Here is a 20,219-nt window from a genome sequence, read left to right on the forward strand (position 1 = left end):
CTCCTCCTGCCTTCAATTTTTCCCAGCATCAGGGTCTTTTCCAATGAGTCAGTTCTTTGCATCAGGTGGCCGAATTATTGGAGTACAGCACTTGTACAAATTGCATTCACACACATGATCTTATAAGAGGCTTAAAACAAGCTTGGTGAGCCGGCAGACAGAGGACAGAGGACAGAATTTACGTGGCCTGTTTCATAAGATGACCAGCCAGAAACTCGGCAATGGAGGTCGAGTTGGGGCCAGTATCCCTAATTTCCAGCCCCTTTTCAGAGGACTAAGGCCTTGTAGGCCTGCACTGAGGGGACCACCCCCATTCTACCCCACCTGCCAAGAGCTAGGCCCAGAGCCCAGGTGGGACAAGTGGGGGATGGCAGGGAGGGTCTGGATGTGGGGGTCTTTGCTGCCTTTGGGTCAAGGCCTTTTCCCCATCTGTCTCCAGGAGGATGGAATCCCAGGGCTGTTTGGCGGTAGCGAGAGTTCAGAGGACCTCAGCCTGGACTTGGGGGCCCTTCAGGGCAGTGAGTATCTCCAGGACCTGGGCCTCGGAGTCCTTTCACACAGCCAGCCTGGGGGAGCCGGAGGCAGTGGCCCCCCTAGCGAAGAAGCCAGAGGAGAAACGTCCCTCTCCAGCACTGCGAGGTCCCAGGGCCTCGCTCGGAGACGCAGCTGGGAGAGGTCGAGGAGCTGCTCCGAGAGCTGGCAGAGGTCAGCCACCCACCACTCCGCCGCCTTCCGGGACACACTTTCCAGGGCAGCCAGACGCTGCTCCTCTCCCCCACCACCACCTCTGGGTCACCTAGCTCAAGGGCCACCAGAGGTGTCTCTGCTATCAGAGGCAGCCCCAGAGACCCCCTCCGGAGGTGCACACATGTGTGTGGGCACACACATCCGTATACATGGGTGAGCAAGCACACGCTGAAGGAGCGTGCACCAGCCCAACCTGGAGGCTGCGTGAAGCCGACAGGCACGCTTGGACCCAGATGAGCACACCTGCCGTTGCACTTGGGGGGGGGGTACATGCCCACACTCAACACGCAGGCGTGCACCCTCCTCCTGCTCAAACCCAGAGACACCTAAACGCGTCCCTTGCCTACGCAAGCGCAGAAGCACAGATGCACCTCTAACACAGACAGGTGCTTGGCACCGCCCACACAGTGCAGTGGCAGCCCGAAACAGTGGAGTGCTTTAGTTGTGGGCCCCCCAACTCTCCCCCCACCCCTCCCAAGCTTGTGTGCTCAGTCACTTCAGTTGTGTCCGGCTCTTCTGCAACCCCACGGACTGTAGACCACCAGTCTCCTCTGTCCGAGGGATTCTCCGGGCGAGACTGTTGGAGTGGGCTGCCATGTCCTCCTCCAGGGGATCTTCCCGACCCAGGGATTGAACCCCAGTCTTTTACGTCTCTTGCATTAGTAGGCAGATCCTTTACCATTGCACCACCTGGGAAGCCCCCGCCCCTCATAGTTCTCCCCAAATATTAATCTAGTCTGTATAAAAAAGCAGTGAGCCTGTGATGCAAATGCAACCTCAGCATCAGATCCTCTAGCCAGGTTCCCTGCCCACCCCCTGGCGCTGGGAGATCTGGAACACTCTCTGTGCCCTGCCCCCATCACAGGACCACCCAAGGGTTCCCCCAGGCCCCTGTGCCTCGAATGCTGGAGCTGGGGCGACAGCCCAGTGGAAGAGACCTGACTCCCTCTTGTTCTCCACCAGGCTCAGCATCGAATCCTCAGCTGTGAATGAGGGGCCTTGTCTGCCTCGGACACTGGCCAGCCTCACTCTGAATCTGCCAGGAGAGGGCCTGCAGGCCTGGACCCAAGGGTGTCTGCCTGGGGGTGGAACCCCCACAGATCAACCAAGCAAGGTTGGTGCAACCCCCAACCACCCCGGTTAATAACACAACTATGTGCCCAGCTGCTGGCTCTGTGGGACCCAGGGGTGCCTTACACATAGCTGAGGGGACTGACCCATCATGGCAGGGGGACTAACCCATCATGGCAGGAGGACCAACTCCTCCTCCATGACAGAGGAGTCGCTGGGTCCTAAGACTCCAGACCAAGCCCGAAGGTCCTTTGCTGGCCTGAGATCCTTGGCTGTAAGCATCATCCCCGGGCTAGGGAGCTCAGGCTTGTTTCTGAATCTTTGCAGCTGGGTAGAAGCCCTGTCTGTGACTGAACTTTGCAAAGAAGAGCTCGTCTCAGGTCTGGGATTTAAGCCCAAAGCTGGAGAATGCACACTCAGAGCTGAGGCTTCCACCTGGGGCATCTCTGCCCCTGACCATGACTGGGGGCAGTTTCTGGCCATGGATGGAATTTGTGGTTCAGAATTCCAGAACTCCAGCCCACAACTGGGGGGTGGTCCTTGGCTGATATGGTCCTTGGCTCCAGCCCTCGGCTGCTATGGAGCCCCATTCCTGCTCCTGTGCCCCAAGGCTGAGGGTAGCCACTGTCTGCAGCTGGAGGCTGGGGACCCTCGACCCAGGGAAACTGCCTGCAGCCCAGGCTGCCTCCGGGCTTAGCGAGATGCTTATTCCCTGCAGGAATGTGACAGCCCCGAGAAAAGAGTGAGGTCACGGTCTGTTCCTGTGTCCTTCGATGAGATCAGCTCCCTGGAAATCTTTCCAGCTTTGGAAGTGCCGCCTCCAGCTGTTCAAGGTAGCCCAGCCTGGGGGTTTCCTTCATTCAAATAAGTGGGGTAGGGGGCTTCTGCTGGAGGGTTCCCTGGTTGGGGCTGGTGGAGGAGGCTTAGGGTCCCCTCGGCAGAAATTGGGCAGAATGCTGGGGGAGAGGTGACATGGCTCCTCCATCATCTGCCCTTCCCTCTCACCCTCCCAGGGGACTCTCAAGCCAAGGTGGGCACAATATTGGAATGACTGCCAGGACGCTCTTCCTCCTCTGTCTCATTTTTTCTCTGAATCTCTATCTGAAGAGCTTGTGTTCCTCTGGTATCAGAAAGACCTACAGGCCAAACCAGAAGCTACCACTTTCTTTTTCTTTTTTTTTAAATTTTTATGTATTAATTTATTTCTGGCTGCACTGGGTCTTCACTGCTGTGTGCAGGATTTCTCTAGTTGCAGCAAGCAGGGGCTACTCCTCAGTGCGGTGCATGGGCTTCTCATTGCAGTGGCTTCTCCTGTCGTGGAGCCCAGGCTCTAGGGTGCACAGGCTTTAGCAGTTCTGGCACGTGGTTCAGGGTTCTAGAACACAGCCTCAGTAGATGTGGCACACGAGGCGTTCCGAGACATGTGGAAATCTTCCCAGACCAGGGGTCAAACCCATCTCCCCTGCATTGGCAGGCAGATTCTTAACCACCAGGGAAGTCCAGGAATTTACCACTTTCTAGCAAGTCTCTGACGTCTATAGGGTCGCACAGAGTCGGACATGACTGAAGCGACTTAGCAGCAGCAGCAGCAAGTCTCTGAACCTCCTCCGCTTTGTCGCTAAGAAAGACAATCAGAGTATCTCCTTCAGCGTCACTTTGAGAGTTCACTGACCTAATATGTGTAAAGCGTTTTGCCCTTTGTAAGCTCATGACACACCCGGGACACTTCCGTCCTGGCTCCCTGTCCTCTTTACCACTCTCCCTCGCCCCGAGAATGGCAAGCCCCATCTGGACGAGCTCCAGGTCTGCAGGGGTGCATTCAGGGGTTGTATGCCCTGGGGCACCTTTCACACCTATGTCTCCTGGGGTGGGGGCTGCTTCCAGGCCTGGACCCCCCAGTGCTGGAGTGCATGGAAAAGGATCATGTGGAGCCGAATCACGTGTGAGTATCTGACCCTTAGGTGGGGGAGGGACCCCTGGGACAGCCAAGGGGGTCAAGGTTTGGGGAAGAGGAATGCAGGGATGTAGCATCGTTGCCCATGAAAGTGAGTAGGGCCAGCCACAGTGCCCCTCTAATAACCTCGGCCTCCTCTCCCACACCGACTTTCTCCCAGGCACCTCAGAAGGGTCTCGACAGCATCAGGAGAGGGTTTGGGCCTTCCAGTTAGGGGTCACATCAGGACCAGGGCCAGGTCAGGCATTCACAGCTCGTTTGGGGGAACGTCTATCACTGGGGGCAACTGTGGACTGTTTTTATCCGATCCCCTACTCAGGTTGATTGTCCAGCAGGTGCTTGAAGAACTCCGACAATACCATGGGTGAGTGGATGGGGGGGCTAGGTGTGGGGGAACAGGTGTGTGAGACAGATGTAGAACACAGGTGTAGGGGGACAGGGATGGGGGATGCAAGCAGGGAACGGATATGGGAAGACAGGTGTGGGGACAGGTGGAAGAGTGGACAGGTAGAGGGGACATGTGTGAAGACGGGGCGGAATGGGAGGAAAACGAGGACTGGAGAGGTGGGAGGAGGCACAGGTGGGGGGAAGGATGGGACACAGGAGCAAGCTGCCGCCAGCCATGCTGTGCCTTTGCACAAATGGGAAACGGAAGCCCTCTCCCAAAATGCTGCTGTCTGTTGGAAAAGTCTTCCCAACATGTTGATTTTGTTTGACCAAGACCTGTTACTACCCTCTGCTGGAAAACCCATCACAGTGACCATGTATCCAAGCCCACATGTGGAGGGATGACGGGATCCCTGGTCATGGGCTGCGTGCCTGTCCACGGGAGCCCCAGAAGAGAGGGACAGATGAGGGCGCCGCTAGGGGTGGGGAGAAGGGCTGCCAACCCTGGTGTCTGTCCCCTCTGACCTTGCAGGGCCCGGCAGAGGGCTCGATTGTCAGTCTGCCCCGGAGGAGCAGCTTCGAACCTCACCTGGTTTGAGTTCTTATCTGAGTGAGTACCGAGCTGTGGGTGGGGCCAGCACTGAATTGAGAGGGCAGGGCCCTGAGATGGGATGAGGGGTTTGGGCCACCATGCTCTTACTGGAATCACCAGAGCAACAGTGGCAGTGGCAGGGGGCTCCTCATACTCCCTGGGAGGGCAGGGGAAGACTTCTCGGAGGAGGTGACAGCTTGAGCTGGGTTCCAGTGGAAAAGTAGGAGTTTGCCAGTATGCTGAGATGAGATGGGGAGAAGAATTGGGTGCCTTCCACAGGAATGGTGTCAGGGTGGGGCTGGAAGGAGGGGAGGGGAGTCAGCAAAGGCCAGATTGCTGCTGGGAAGCAGAAGTCCACAGCTCTGTGGTGACCAGTGATGGTGAGCACCATCAAGGGTGCAGACCAGAGGCATGGAATCTCCCTCCAGGGACTCGATTCTGCAGGGGTTGGGGTTCTTTGTATTATACGTAGTATAATAAATACATGCAATGACTTAATATGTTATTTATTAAATGAGAGTGTGCTGGTCATCCAGAAGAGGTAAGATCTAGGGCTCGAGTGTTGAGTGGGAAGAGGGCAGGGGGGTTTGAGAGACATCCCATGGGAAGAATGGACAGGGTTTCAGGCTGATAAGATAGGAAGGGGGTGTGAATCAGAGGAAGGAGGCAGAGATGGACAAGGTCCATCAAGGCACCTCAAGCTTGAGACCATGTCACTTTCCCCTAGCCAAACCTGGTCCCCAAGTCTGCTGGAACTTTGCAAACCTCCGTGTTTTATATGTGTGCATGTGTGTGCTCAGTTGCTCAGTCGGGTCTGACTCTTTGATACCTGTAGACTGTAGCCTGCCAGGCTCCTTTGTCCATGGAGATTTTTCCAGGCAAGAACACTAGAGTGGTTTGCCATTCCCTTCTCCAGGGGATCTGTCTGATCCAGGGATCAAATCCGGGTCTCCTGCTTGGCAGGCAGATTCTTTACCACTGAGCCACCTCGAAGCCCTATATATGTATATGAAAGTGAAAGTGTTAGTTGCTCAATCGTGTCGACTCTTTGCGACCCCATGGACTGTAGCCCACCAGGCTCCTCTGTCCATGGAATTCTCTAGGCAAGAATACTGGAGTGGGTTGCCATGCCCTTCTCCAGGAGATCTTCCCAGGGGTTAAACCTGGATCTCCCAAATTGCAGCAGATTCTTTTACCATCTGAGCCACCGGGGAAGCTCTCTCTCTATATATATAGATAGACAGATAGATAGATCTCTCTATATATACACCTATCTATCTATCTATATACTATATCTGTATGCAAACTATAGTATATACATACTATACCCATATATATATATGTATATACACAGTTGCACTCGTTGCTTGTTGCTGCACAGGCTTTTCTCTGGTTGAGGTGCTCGGGCTTCTCACTGCGGTGGCTTCTCTTGTCGTGGAGCGTGGGCTCTAGGTGCTTGAGCTTCAGTCCCTGTGGCTCCCAGGCTCTATGGCACAGATTCAGTAGTTGTGGCACCCCAGCTTTGTTGCTCTACAGCATGTGGGGTCTTGCTGGACCAGGAATCGAACCTGTGTCTCTCGCACTGGCAAGCAGATTCTTATCCACTGTGCCACCAGGGAAGCCCGGTAAATGTGTCTTGAGTGAATAAGTGAGCGAGAGGAGAGAGAGAGTTCAGGACCACAGCGAGGGTGGAACAGGATAGAGGGGCCTCAGGTAGACAGATTCTAGATGGATCCCAGGAATGACCTGCAGAACTGGCCAGAAGGGCCTTTTGGGTCTGCTGTAACCCTCTTCACCAAACTCTCCACCCTTAGGAGCGAGGACAGCATGGGGAAGACGGAGAGAAGTGACAGGGGCACCAGGGTGAAACGCAGCCTGAGCTCCCTGCGCAATCGAGTCACCAGGCAGAAGGAGAAGGTCAGAGGGCTGGGCCAGGGGTTGGGGGACCCTCTCTGCCTTCTCCAGCTTGCCAGGATGTCCCCGGTCCCAGAGCCCTGTGATTCCAAGTGGGAAGGGACACACAGGACATTCTAAGGTCCACCCCTGTTCCCAACAGGGGAAGACCCCGGTGCATCAGAAGGACAAAGGTCAGGATGCGCGAGAGAGGAAAGAATGTATCAACGGGCACCAGCTGGCTCGAGGAACCTTCTCTGGCCACTCCAGCTGCCCTCTGTGTGGCAAACCTTTTCTGAGCTCTGGTGAGTCCGGTGGCCCAGCCCGTCGCCCTGGATGGCAGCCACTTTCTCTGCCTCACTTCCTCTAAATCGCTCCCATGGCCTCCTTCCATCTTTGCGTCCTCCCTTTCCACGTCAGGCCAACCATGGCTTCCTGGAGGTCACCAGGAATCCATCCCTAAGAGCCGAGGGTATTTGGTTAGCTTGGACTCCCCCACACAAGTTCCTTTTTTAAAAAATGCTTATTAATTCATCTATTGGGCTGCACCAGATCTTAGTTCCAGCACGCAGGATCTTCAGTCTTCGTTTCAGCGTGCAGGATCTTGAGTTGCGGCATGTGAACTCTCCGTTGCAACATGTGGGATCTAGTTCCCTGACCGGGGTGGAACCCAGGCCCCCTGCCATGGGAGTGCAGAGTGTTAGTCACTGGACCCCCAGGGAAGTTTGGGACTCCCAAATTCCCTTTAAATTTTAGCTTTCGTTGTTGGCAAAATCCAGACTCAGGCAGTGTATTAGTTAGCTGCAATCCGGTTGGCTTAAACCACAGAAATGCATTGTCTCAGAGTTCTGGAGAAGTTCAAGATAGAGGTGTCAGCTCCCTCTACAGGTCCTGGGAAAGGGTCCATCCCAAGTGTCTTTCCTGGCTTCTGGAAGTCCAGCGGCTTGTGCCAGCAGAACTATGGTCTTCACGTGGCATTGTCCCCATACTCATGTTCATGCCTCAAATTCCCCTTTGCCTGAGGATTAGGGGCCAACCCTAACTCAGTATGACCTCACTGAACTAAATACATTAGCAATAACCCTATTTCCAAATAAGGCCACCTTATGATGCCCTGATGGGGCTTCCCTGGTGGCTCAGTGGTAAAGAATCGCCTGCCAATGCAGGAGAACTGGGTTCAATCCCTGGGTCAGGAAGATCCCCTGGAGGAGGAAATGGTAACCCACTCCAGTATATTTGCCTGGAGAATTCCAGGGACAGGGGAGCCCCGAGGGCTATAGTCTGTAGGATCGCAAAGAGTCAGACACGATATAGCAACTTAGCATGCACACAGGCATGATGTAGTGAAAGGGGTTAGGTCTGTAATATATGAATTGGAGGGAGAGAGAGAGCGGAGGAGGCAGGATCAGCCCATTAACAGGCAATTTCCTGCCTCCCAGCACTGTCTCAGAAATAACAGTCTCTGCTCAGGAAAACATTTTGTTTGTTTTGTTTAGTCACTAAGCTACGTATGGACTCTTTAGTGACCCCATGACTACAGCCTGCCGGGCTCCTCATCCATGGGATTTCCCAGGCCAGAATACTGGAGTAGGTTGCCATTTCCTTTTCCAGGCGATCTTCCCAACCCAGGGACTGAACCTGTGTCTCCCACATTGGCAGGCTTTTTTTTTTTATTTTTTTTTAACCACTGAGCCACCTGGGAAACCCAACACAGAAATCAGGAAAAAGTATTGGGTTCCAAAGGCCTTGGAGGGAGACGACTCTGGTCTTCTATGAGATTTAGAACTTTGCTTTTTTGACAAGGGGAAGAGAGGAGGCACTGGCAACTGCACGCTGGTTGCAAATTCAGGCTGCTGCAGGGTTCCTCCACCTTGGCCCTATTGCTCTTTGAGGCCTGGTCATTCTTTGTTGAGGGAGGGGAGGGCCATTTTGCGCATTGCAGGATGTTAAGCAGCATCCCTTGCCTCCACCCACTAGATGCTGTTAACACCTGCCCCAGGAGTTATGTCAGCCAAAAATGTCTCTAGATGTGGCCAAATGTCCCCTGGGGACTAGGATTGCCCAGGCGAGACTCCGTAGGCGAGTGCAATAGAGAATTGGCCCCAGGGTGGGCCATGCAGTGAGAGCGGTCCCTCCACCCTGGGGGCAGGTGCCTCCTCAAGACCTGAGCCACAGGTTTTGCATTTCTGCCTCGCCTGGCCCCGCATGTGGGCATTTTCCTTCTTCCTCATTCCTCCTGTTTTCTGGAGTAGTCTTTGCTGGCAGCGGGCCTGTGGCTGCTGCAGTCAGGAGTGGACCCATTTGGAGCTTTCTCTCCAAAGATCTCCAACCTGCTTTCTGACCCTGTGAACGCTCTCCAGCGGAAGCCACCCAGGCTTTGCAAAGTCTTCAGCATCTTAAAGTCCTTTTAAGCAGCAGGTGTGTGCTACATTCATTTTAGTAGTGTCTGACTCTTTGTGACCCCACAGACTGTAGCCCGCCAGGCTCCTCTGTCTGTAGGATTCTCCAGGCAAGAATACTGGAGTGGGTTGCCATGCCCTCCTCCAGGGAATCTTCCTGACCAGCAAGTGACTTCCTGTTTCTGCTGACTTCCTCATCTCTTCATCTGGGTGGGGTGGGGGTGAGGTCTGCTGGATACTAGAACCTCCCTGGAAGGCCAGGATCAAGCCCTGAGGGGCTCTATCTCTGGCATCAAATTCAAGGAGCAGGTGGGAAGTTGGCAGAAGGAAGGGTGAGGGCAGAGATCCAGAACCGAGCCAGTACTGATCCAGTAGAGAAATACATCCATGTTGATGCAGAGTTGAGTATTTTTAAATAAATATATAGATATACTCAAACTACTGCACAATTGCAGCCATCTCACACATTAGCTAAGTAATGCTCAAAATTCTCCAAGCCAAGCTTCAACAGTATGTGAACCATGAACTTCCAGACGTTCAAGCTGGATTTAGAAAAGGCAGAGGAACCAGAGATCAAATTGCCAACATCTGTTGGATCACAGAAAAAGCTAGAAAATTCCCCAAAAAATATCTACTTCCGCTTCAATGACTATGCTAAAGCCTTTGACTGTGTAGATCACAACAAACTGGAAAATTCTTCAAGAGATGGGAATACCAGACCACCTTACCTGCCTCCTGCGAAACCTGTATACAAGTAAAGAAGCAATAGTTAGAACTGGACATGGAACAAAGGACTGGTTCAAAATTGGGAAAGGAGTACATTAAGGCTGTATATTGTCATATTGCTTGTTTAACTTATATGTAGAGTACATCATGTGAAATGCTGGGCTGGATGAAACACAAGCTGGAATCAAGATTGCTAGGAGAAATATCAATAACCTCAGATATGCAGATGACACCATTCTTATGGAAGAAAGTGAAGAGGAATTAAAGAGCCTGTTGATGAAGGTGAAAGCGGACAGTGAAAGCTGGCTTAACACTCAACATTCAAAAAACTAAGATCATGGCATCTGGTCCCATCACTTCATGGCAAATAGATGGGGAAACAATGGAAACAGGGACAGACTTTATTCTCTTGGGCTCCAAAATCACTGTGGACAGTGACTGCAGCCATGAAATTAAAAGAAACTTGCTCCTTGGAAGAAAAGCAATGACAAACATAGACAGTGTATTAAAAAGCAGAGATTACTTTGCCTACAAAGGTCCGTATAGTCAAAGCTATGGTTTTTCCAGTAGTCATGTACAGATGTAAGAGCTGGACAATAAAATGGCTGAGTGCTAAAGAACTGATGCCTTCAAACTGAGGTCCCTTGGACAGCAAGGTCAAACCAGTCAATTCTAAAGGAAATCCTGAATATTAATTGGAAGGACTAAAGCTGAAGCTGAAGCCCCAATGCCTGATGCCAAGAAAAAACACCCTGATGCTGGGAAAGATTGAAGGCAGGAGAAGGGGATGATAGAGGATGAGATGGTTGGATGGCATCACTGACTCAATGGACACGAGTTTGAGCAGACTCAGGGAGATGGTGAAGGACAGGGAAGCCTGGCATGGTACAGTCCATGGGGTGGCAAAGAATTGGACATGAATGAGCGACTGAACAACAACAAAGGCAAAATTTTATATTTTAAAAGAAAATTAAATTACAGAAGAGCAAAAGTCCAACATGCCAAAGACACTTTGTCTGATGCACTTAGTGTCAATAATTGGAGCACTTTTTAAGGCTTTTTTTCTACAAAAAGAAAATGGCATTGATAATGGCTCTGTACAATAATATTTAAAATAGCAGAAGATGGAAACATTTTCATACCATATTTTGGCAAACATTTCTAAAGAGAGCAAACATGCACTCAGTGGGTTTTCCTTTGCTTTAAAATGAGCTACCAGTAATTCTAAACCAAGCAAAAATGCATTGTTCCTGGATGGAATATAAGTAGTCATACTCGCAAAAATGTTTTGCAATGAGTTCTTGGCTTCTGTGAAAATCCCAAAATAGCAAAGGAGAGATTAGAGTTCATTTTCAGATTCTATGACTGGTTTCCAACAATCTTTTATCAGTAGACTCACAGGCAAAATACTAGACACTCAGGATCAGATTCCATTCCTTGATGTAAGGATGGAAATTTTGTGGACTGCTGTCCTTGGCTAGCATAAACCAGCGAATAACCACGTATAGAATAAAATGCAAGACAGGCAGAAAGGCTAGCTTAATGTTTTTGTTGTTGTTATTGTTGTTGGGGGAAAAAAAGAATCCATGCTAATACTACGGTGAAACTAATGCTTACTTAGAGATTTTATCATTAGAGTAAGACAAAAGATCAGACTTCAAAGAGACCAGATCAGTAACTTGGAAGTGAAGTCTTTTGCTGCATTTTGGCAATAGACTCTAGCTTGGAGTATGCTCAGTTGCTTCAGTCATGTCTCTTTGCGACCCCATGACTGAACCCCAGCTCCTCTGTCCATGGAATTTTCCAGGCAAGAATACTGGAGCAGGTTGCCATTTCCTCCTCCAGAGGATCTTCCCAACCCAGGGATCGAACTTGAGTCTCCTACATTGCAGACAGATTCTTTACTACTGAGCCACCTGGGGGAGCAACTTAGAGTATACAACTATCTATTTGAGAACTCTCCTACCCCTCCAGTGCAGGGCAGACCTCTACCCTCCTGGAAACTTTTCATTTTAGATTTACAGAAAAATGCAGAGACAGCTCCCATATACAGTTCACCTAGTTTCCCCTCACGTTAATGTCTTGTTGTTGTTGTTCAGTCACTAAGTCGTGTCTGACTCTTTACCACCCCACAGACTGCACCACGCCAGGCTTCCCTGTCCACCATCTCCCGGAGTCCACTCAGACTCATGTCCATTGAGTCAGTGATGCCATCCAACCATCTCATCCTCTGTCGTCCCCTTCTCCTCCTGCCCTCAGTCTTTCCCAGCATCAGGGTCTTTTCCAGTGAGTCGGCTCTTGGCATCACGTGGCCAAAGTATTGGAGCTTCAGCTTCAGCATCGGTCCTTCCAATGAATATTCAGGGTTGATTTCCTTTAAGATTGACTGATTTGATCTCCTTGCAGTCCAAGGGACTCTCAATAGGACCTTGATACGTTTGTCACAACTTAGGAACTAACATTGGTACAGTACTGTTAACCCAACTCTGGATTCTATTCAGATTTCACCAGGTTTGGTCTGGTTCTTTCATGAGTGTTCTCCTTGTTTCAGGATCCAATTCAGATGCCACATTCACTCCAATCGTCCTGTCTTGCTAGTCTCTCTAGTCTGTGAGGGTTTCTCTGTCTCTTCTTACTATTCTTAACTTTGACAATCCAGAGAAATGCTAGCCAGGTGTCTTGTACGATGTCCATTAATCTGAGCTTGCCTGATGTTTTGGGGGAGGTTGTTATCATTATTGGTTTTGGGGTTTTGATGGGTTTGTTTTTTCCATGCCTCTCAGCTTGTGGGATCTTAGCTCCCCAATCAGGGATCAAACCCATGTCCTCAGTAGGGAAAGTACGGATTCTTAACCACTGGACGCCCAGAGAATTCCCATGTCTTCTGTTTTCTTCTTTAATTGCACTTAGTCACTCAGTCATGTCTGACTCTTTGCAACTCCATGGACTGTAGCCTGCCAGGCTTCCCTGTCCATGGGAATTCTCTAGACAAGACTATTATAGTGGATTGCCCTGTCCTCCTCCAAGGGATCTTCTCAACCCAGAGATCAAACCCAGGTCTCCCGCATTGCAGGTGGGTGTTTGTTTGTTTTTTTCTTTTTTTACCATCTGAGCCACCAGGGAAGCCCTTTTAGAAAGTTTATTTATTGATCATTTGTTTTGGGCTGCACTGGGGCTTTGTTGCAGTGCCCGGGCCTCTCATTGCGGTGGCTCCTCTCGTTGCAGAGCCCCGGCTCCAGGTTCTCAGGCTTCAGTAGTTGCAGCTCAGGGCACAGTTGTGTCACATGGGCCTAGCGGTCCCGCAGTATGTGGGATCTTCCCAGGCCAGGGATCAAACCTGCGTCCCCTGCACTGGCAGGTGAATTCTTTCCCATGGCACCATCAAGGAAGTCCTGGTGTTTTCTTAAAATTGTAGAGGGGCTATGGGTTTGGGGAACCTTTCTGTCTCATCAGATCAGAGGGTAAGTGCTATCGACATGACATCCTTGAGAATGTTAATCTGTATCACCGGGGTAAGGTAACAACTGCCAGGTTGCTATTCTTCCCGTTTCTCTTCTCTATTCTCTAGAAGCAGGTCACTCAATCCAGCCTACTCTCAGGATGGCAGGAGTCAAGTTCCATGTTCTGGAGACAACATTTGACTTTCAGGACAACCCTTTGAGATCAAGGGAGATTGGAGTTCGTGTCACAGAAATGATGAGCGCTCAACATGGTGCTGGGTACTTATGGGCAATGGTAGCACCTATTGTCATCAACATTTGGCAATATCTCTCTTTTTAAATGTTAGTGTTTATTTATTGGCTCTGCTGTCTTCGTCGCTTTGAGTGGACTTTCTCCAGTTGTGGCAAACGGGGGCTACTCTCTAGTTGTTGTGCACGGGCTTCTCACTGCGGTAGCTTCTCTTGTTGCGGAGCACGGGCTCTAAGGCAGGTGGTCTTCAGTAGTTGTGGCACACAGGTTTATTTGCTCCATTGCGTGTGGGATCTTCCTGGACCAGGGATTGAATCTGTGTCCCCTGCATTGACAGGAGGATTCTCAGAGCACTGGACCACCAGGAAGTCCTGGTGATAGCTCTTGTTATGGAGGCAAAACTAGCCCTTTAGTCACAGACCCTAACCCTAGGCTCTGACCACAGCCCCACACCTGTCTGAGGGAGCAACATGAGGCCAGAACACCTGTGTCTCACTCCAGCGGGCTGAGAGCAGGCACCACCCGGGTGTAAGTCGCCACAAGCCTACCTCCCATCACAGGTATTCAAAGCTAGATGTGACTGACTGTCCCCTTAAGGAAACAGCCCCACTGTAAGTTGAACAGAACAGGAAGTGAATCATGTTCCAGGTAATTAGTGTCTCCAGGGTAAAGCTGAGATACTTTCCCAGCCACCAGCCCCGCTGATGGAGCGCCATTCCTGATAGTCCTGTTCCTAGCCTTGACCTTTGAGGCTCCTCCGTGGTCTGACCCCACCTAGCCCTCCACCCTTCTCTGCCACTACTCAACCACAAGATCCCCTTGCCCGGCCACCATGAAGTCTCGTGGCTGCTCGTGCCGGTCACGTGTGCCTTGCTCATTCAGTGCTCTTCCTGGAACTCCTTCCGCCACCTAACTCTTACTCATTCTCTAAGACAAAGAGCAAGGCCACCTCCCCCAGGAAGCCTGCATGAGGTGACTTTAAGTTCCAATGGCTGTCAGCCAAGGGTCACTGTGTCCCCCCTGAAGAATATTTAGCAATGTGGTGGCTCAGACGGTAAAGAATCTGCCTGCAACTCAGGAGACCTGGGTTCGATCCCTGGGTCGGGAAGACTCCCTGGAGAAGGGCATGGCAACCCACTCCAGTATTCTTGCCTGGAGAATCCCATGGACAGAGGAGCCTGGTGGGGCTACAGTCCATGGGGTCACAAAGAGTCAGACACCACTAAGTGACTGAGCACAAGCAAGAACTGTCATTAGTAGCAAGACTGAGAAACACAGATCCTCAGCTCTTGGCAGAGTCCCCGGCCCATGATAAGGACTCGGTAAAAGCAGAAAATGGTTAGATGGATAAAAGGAAGACAAGAGATGGCTCTTCTTTCTGACAAGCCCCTTGAAAGGGTTTAGGAGAGTACTTTGTCAACCTGAAGGTGTCTGTAACTAAGGGAGCTATAGATTTAAGGATCATGCCACTCTTCCTGCTTAAAATCTTTCAGTGACTCCCCACTGCCTTTGGGATAAAGTCCAAAAGTTATGGACATTCAAAGAGTGATCATTTACAGATCCACCGAGACCTCAAAAGTACCTGTGTCTGCGCTTCTGACCTCAATGGGGGTGGGTGTCTGATGACCTCCACTGGGGTGGGATTCTTGCATTTCTGGACCCTCCAACTCCCTAGACATGTTCCCTCTCCTGATCATAAAGTCTGGACTTAAACCGAAGACAGTTCACTTGGGGACTCTGCCACCCAGGTCCTTAACTGAGAGCTCTCAAATACAGACTGTGTGTGGGTTTATTATTATTATTTATTTATTTGGCTGCACCAGGTCTTGGTTGAGGCACATGGGATCTTTCAGTTGCAGCATGCAGAACTTTTAGTTTGGCATTCAAACTCTTAGTTGTGGCATATGGGATCTAGTTCCCTACCCAGGGATTAAACCCAGACCCCTCGCATTGGGAGCATGGAATCTTAGCCACTGGATCACTAGAGACATCCTGATTGTGTGTGTTTTGAAGTAAGCTTATTTGGGGGCGATCTTGACCTGGTTGACTAGCTTGGACCTGAGGTGAAAGCTCTTTGGCTCCTCTCCTGATTCCTACCTACCCTCTTCACCTATAGAGGGCCTGGATTAGACAAGTCTCAGGACTGGGGTGGCTGATGGTATCTGAGGGGATGCTGGCACGTGGAGGGGCATCTGGCATGTCTATAGGTGTCTGAAAACACCTCTGTGGGGGTGTCCAGCATGTGTTCCATCCTCTGAACACCCCTTTGGGGGTTTCTAATAGCATCTGTGTTGGAGGGAATCTAGAAGTTTCCATGTGGGGCTTTGATATATTCCAGAGTGTCTGAAAGCCTGTTTGCGGGTAGTTGATGGCTACTAGATGAAGGCATCCAGTACTTTTGAGATATTTGGCATGTTTTTCAGATTCTGAATAGTTTGGGGGTATGAGTTTTGAGTATCTGATGATATCTGCCTGGGTGTCTGAAATGTGTGTGGAGTATCTGGTGGTATCTATGTTGCAGTGTCTGGGATCACCTGAGAGATAAATGACTCATGTTTTCAAGACTTGTAAATTTTCACTTCCTATAACCTAGGGTGCCACTTCTTCGCAGGAGACAGACCTGTTCTCTCCATTTCTTGCACCCTCCCCTCTCAAACTTCTCTTCCCCGGGGTTAATCCCCCTTTGATGTCCCCAGGCTTTCATTGTACCCTACTTTCTGCCCCAACTCCCCAAGTCGCTCCCCCCAGCCCTGCTATCTTCTACCAAGAAACCCCTCCCAGACCTACTAATCACCCAGGTCCCCGATGACTCCACAAAACACCCCTCAACCCCAATGATCTCTCCTAAAGATTCCTTCTAAGCGCCTCTCAGTCCCGCGAATACCTCGGGGCCCCACTGACCCCCTCCCCCAAAACGGCTCCCAACTCCGCTGATTTCCTCTCAGGCCTCCCCTAGACGCCCCTCTGCCCGACTGACCCGCCCCTCAAGGATAGCCCTCACCCTCCTCGAAAGTACCTTTCAGTCCCGTCACCTTGCCTAAGCTCGAGCTAAAGACCCCTGCCTGCATCACCAGGTTGAGCCTCAAAGACCTAAGTTCGCGCGACCCATCGATCCTCGAGCCACGCCCCCTTCCGGGCCCACACCCTCTGACCCGCCCTTGGGGGCGGGGCCGCGCGTGCGCACCTCACCCCCGCGGCTTCCCGCTTCCGGCTCCGAGCCGAGGGCAGCCGTGGACCCCGGGAGGCCGGGCGGCAGCGGCGGCAGGAAAGCTAACGGAGCTGCGGCCGGCGAGTGACCTGCGGCGAACTAAGGTGAGGGCGGCGGGGCAGGTCTGAGGAGAACGAGGCTCGGGAGGGGGCCTCGGGCCCAACGAAGGCGCCATCGGTTCCCGGGGGTGGCCTCGGGTGCAGGACCCCCGAGGCTGCCTCTGCTTCGGGGCCGGCCCCCGTGGGCTCGTCCAAACTGGCGGGCGGATCCTGCAGTGCAGGCTGTCCTTTCCGTGCATGCAGGCTCTGTTTGCAGAAGGCACAGTTCAGACGATGCCCACCGGCTCCGGCCGAGCCCCAGCCCTTGGTCAGTGCAACCTCCCTGGTTCAACAGGGAGGGCATTCGGCGTCCGGGATCTGGAGCTCCCGGGGCAGGACCTGAGATGTGGTGGTAACTCAGCCCCGGGGGACTTGAAGCCTCTAAGCATCGCTCACTCCGTGGAACACACGTCCTCCTGCCAGTTGATTGTTAGGGTCACAAAATCATAGGAGGTGTGTGTGCTTTGGGTCTTTAGTTCTTCCTCCAGTTTCTTTCTTGTGGAAGAATTTAAATGGTGCGGTGCAGGAATCAGAGGCCCTTGGTCCTTGCACGGTTTATTGTAACTATCTTCTCCTCTCTTCTACCTGGTTCTCGGTTGAGATTGAAGTGGTAGAAGAGATGGCTGGCCCAGGGGATCAAAAGCATTGGCGAAGTTTTACCTCGGAAATGAAGAACACAACTTTTCTTCCTTTTGTCTCCGTTTGGGGGAGAGTGGAACTCCAGCCAGGATCGTAGAAGGGCAGGTCTCTTCTTGTTGACTAGAGAAAGTTCAGGACAGGTGAACAGCCCTATGGCCGAGGGAGATGTGGGGATGCTTTTGCAGGTATCCCGGTGAATAATTCTGGAGTTGTATGGAGAAGTGTCAAGAGCACAGGCTTAAGTGTCAAATCACATCTGGGTTCTTCTGGTCCCAGTTTCCACCACTGAAGTCACAGTCTCCCCATCTTTAAACCCAGAATGAGGATCAGTTGTGGATGTGATGAGGTAATGCATGTAGGGTGGGAAGCACAGCCCATGGCATATGGTGAGTGCTCAATAAGTGCTATATACTCTGTGCATGTGGTATGCCCCCAGGTCTGTATTTTCATTTTTATTGAAATATAGTTGATTACAGTGCTGTTTTAGTTTCAAGTGTACAGCAGAGTGATTCAATTATACATATATATATTTGTTGTTGGTTAGTCACTATGTTGTGTCCGACTCTGTGACCCCATGGACTGTAGCCTACCAGGCTCCTCTGTCCATGGGATTTCCCAGGCAAGAATACTAGAGTGGGTTGCCGTCTCCTTCTCAAGGGGATCTTCTCAACCCAGGGATCAAATGTGCATCTCCTGCATTTCAGGCAGATTCTTCACTGTTGAGCTAACAGGGATTCCATATATATAAATATATTCCCGTATATGTATATTCCTATATATATACACACACACATATATACACATTCTTTTCCATACTCTCTTCTGTTATAGTTTATTACGAGATAGTTCCCTGTGCTATACAGTAGATCCTTGCTGTTTACCTGTTTTATATGTAAACAGGTAAACAGCAGGTGTGTGTATGTTAATCCCAAATTCTTAATTTATCTTCCTGCCATCCCCTTTGGTACCCATCAGTTTGTTTTCTATGTCTGTGAGTCTGTTTCTGTTTTGTAGTGACGTTCATTTGTATCATTTTTTTCGATTCCACCTGTGAATGATATCATATGATATTTGTCTTTCTCTGACTTACTTCATTTAATACTCTAGGTCCATCCATGTTGCTGCAAATGGCATCATTTTCTTTTTTTTTTTTTTTTTTAATCTCAGGCAGGCCCGTATTTTTCAGTCAACATTCCAAGTAATAGTCTGGAAAGTGTGAGCAGCTCAGTTGTTGTTTGGACTGGGTTGCAGTTTGTGTTTTATCAATAGTTTGCTCGTTCTGTGGGTCAGGCCCTTCTGAGGGGGTGGAAGAAGCTGTGCTAAAGCGAGTAAGAGGGGCTTCCCTGGCAGTGCGGTGTTCAGGGCTCTGTGCTTCCATTGCAGGGGGCAAAGGTTTGGTCCCTGGTCAGGGAACTGAAATCTTGCATGCGGCACAGCTCAGCCCCAAAATAAAGGAGTGGGGTCATTTTTAAAATTCTTGTCAGTGTAACTTGTTTGCATTGTGTATGGCTTACTTCCCTTTTCAATGGCATGTAGGAGAGAAAGGAGATTCTTTGAATGTCTTTCCTTTCTCTTTTTTTTTCTCCAGTCGACTTAAGAATGCCCCCATGTTGAAAGCTGTGGTAGCATGCACATTGTTCCTGGTGGAAACCTTGGTGTACTTTTCATTCTTGTCACACAGTAGCGATTACAGCCAGTTGCCCTTGTCACCAGCGCAGCCCCGCCCCCACGGGGACTAGGGCTGTGGTCACCAGCTGTGCCTCCCTCGCTGTTTACCTTCCACGTGCTTAGCATATTTCTGATCCTCATGTCAAGGTCTCCTTCATTTTTCTTCACTCTTCCTGGGTCCTGTTTCCATTTCTGCAAATTCCACCCATGACTTTTTAAACATTTTCCCCTAGGCTCTCTTAAGTCATCTTAAGCCCAGAGGCTTTGTTAGGTCCAGCTAGTCACTGTTTCTTCATTATTTGTGAGTTAAACTTTACTTTTCCCCTGAAAGTGGTGAAGAGCTGCTCTTGGTTTGTAAACCCTCTCTCCAGGTACAAAGCAATTCCCTGCACAGCTCCTGAGCGGCCACTAAGAATTTTTCTGGAGGAGGAATGTGGCTGACGGGGGAGGGGCAGTCTGATTCAAATAATGTCCTCCGGGAGGCCTCAGTGAAAGGACCCCTGCAGCTAGGCTCCTTTTGTGTGTGTGTGATTAAAATTGCCTTGGGTGTAAGCGGTAAAGAATCCACCTGCAATGCCAGAGACGCAGGAGACTCAGGTTCAGTCCCTGGAGAAGGAAATGACGACTCACTCCAGTATTCTTGCCTGGAATATCCCATGGACAGAGGGGCCTGGCGGGCTACAGTCCATAGGGTTGCAAAGAGTGAGAGGCTAAGCACAGAGGCAAGCAAGCTAACTAAATTCAACTGATATGCTGGTTCTCTGCTTTGATTCTTAAGTAGATTTATAGTTGCCATTGAGATTAAAGTTGCAGTTGGTTTTGTTCAAGGTATCACCATATCTTGAGAAAATTATTCTAAAGATTTTAACAGAGGGGATATATATTTAACATATTGCACGTGGTTACATTTTAAATGCATGTCAATTTTTTTAAACTGGCATATGATTGCTTTACAATGTTGTGTTCGTTTCTGCTGCACAACAATGGTGAATCAGCCATATAAAGTTATGACCAACCTAGATAGCATATTCAAAAGCAGAGACATCACTTTGCCAACAAAGGTCCATCTAGTCAAGGCTATGGTTTTTCCAGTGGTCACGTATGGATGTGAGAGTTGGACTGTGAAGGAAGCTGAGCACCGAAGAAT

At 50.6% G+C, this 20,219-nt stretch overlaps 2 protein-coding genes across 2 annotated transcripts in view; both read left to right on the forward strand.

Annotated features, from left to right (window-relative positions):
• The window catches only part of LOC108636441, a 49,268-nt gene continuing 29,270 nt past the window's right edge, over nucleotides 222-20,219 (forward strand). The window contains exons 1-9 of the mRNA XM_018051676.1: nucleotides 222-227; nucleotides 440-705; nucleotides 1,711-1,861; nucleotides 2,537-2,651; nucleotides 3,703-3,760; nucleotides 4,092-4,136; nucleotides 4,692-4,769; nucleotides 6,566-6,668; nucleotides 6,808-6,949. Coding sequence (XP_017907165.1) covers nucleotides 222-227; nucleotides 440-705; nucleotides 1,711-1,861; nucleotides 2,537-2,651; nucleotides 3,703-3,760; nucleotides 4,092-4,136; nucleotides 4,692-4,769; nucleotides 6,566-6,668; nucleotides 6,808-6,949 — 964 coding nt within the window. The remainder of the gene's footprint in view (nucleotides 228-439; nucleotides 706-1,710; nucleotides 1,862-2,536; nucleotides 2,652-3,702; nucleotides 3,761-4,091; nucleotides 4,137-4,691; nucleotides 4,770-6,565; nucleotides 6,669-6,807; nucleotides 6,950-20,219) is intronic.
• LOC102170412 (rho guanine nucleotide exchange factor 18) overlaps nucleotides 16,650-20,219 on the forward strand; it is a 54,630-nt gene continuing 51,060 nt past the window's right edge. The window contains exon 1 of the mRNA XM_018051138.1: nucleotides 16,650-16,771. The gene's annotated coding sequence lies outside the window, so the exon portion shown is untranslated. The remainder of the gene's footprint in view (nucleotides 16,772-20,219) is intronic.

The sequence above is a fragment of the Capra hircus genome, chromosome 7 (genome assembly GCF_001704415.2).
Source record: "Capra hircus breed San Clemente chromosome 7, ASM170441v1, whole genome shotgun sequence".
Taxonomy (NCBI): Eukaryota; Metazoa; Chordata; class Mammalia; order Artiodactyla; family Bovidae; genus Capra; species Capra hircus.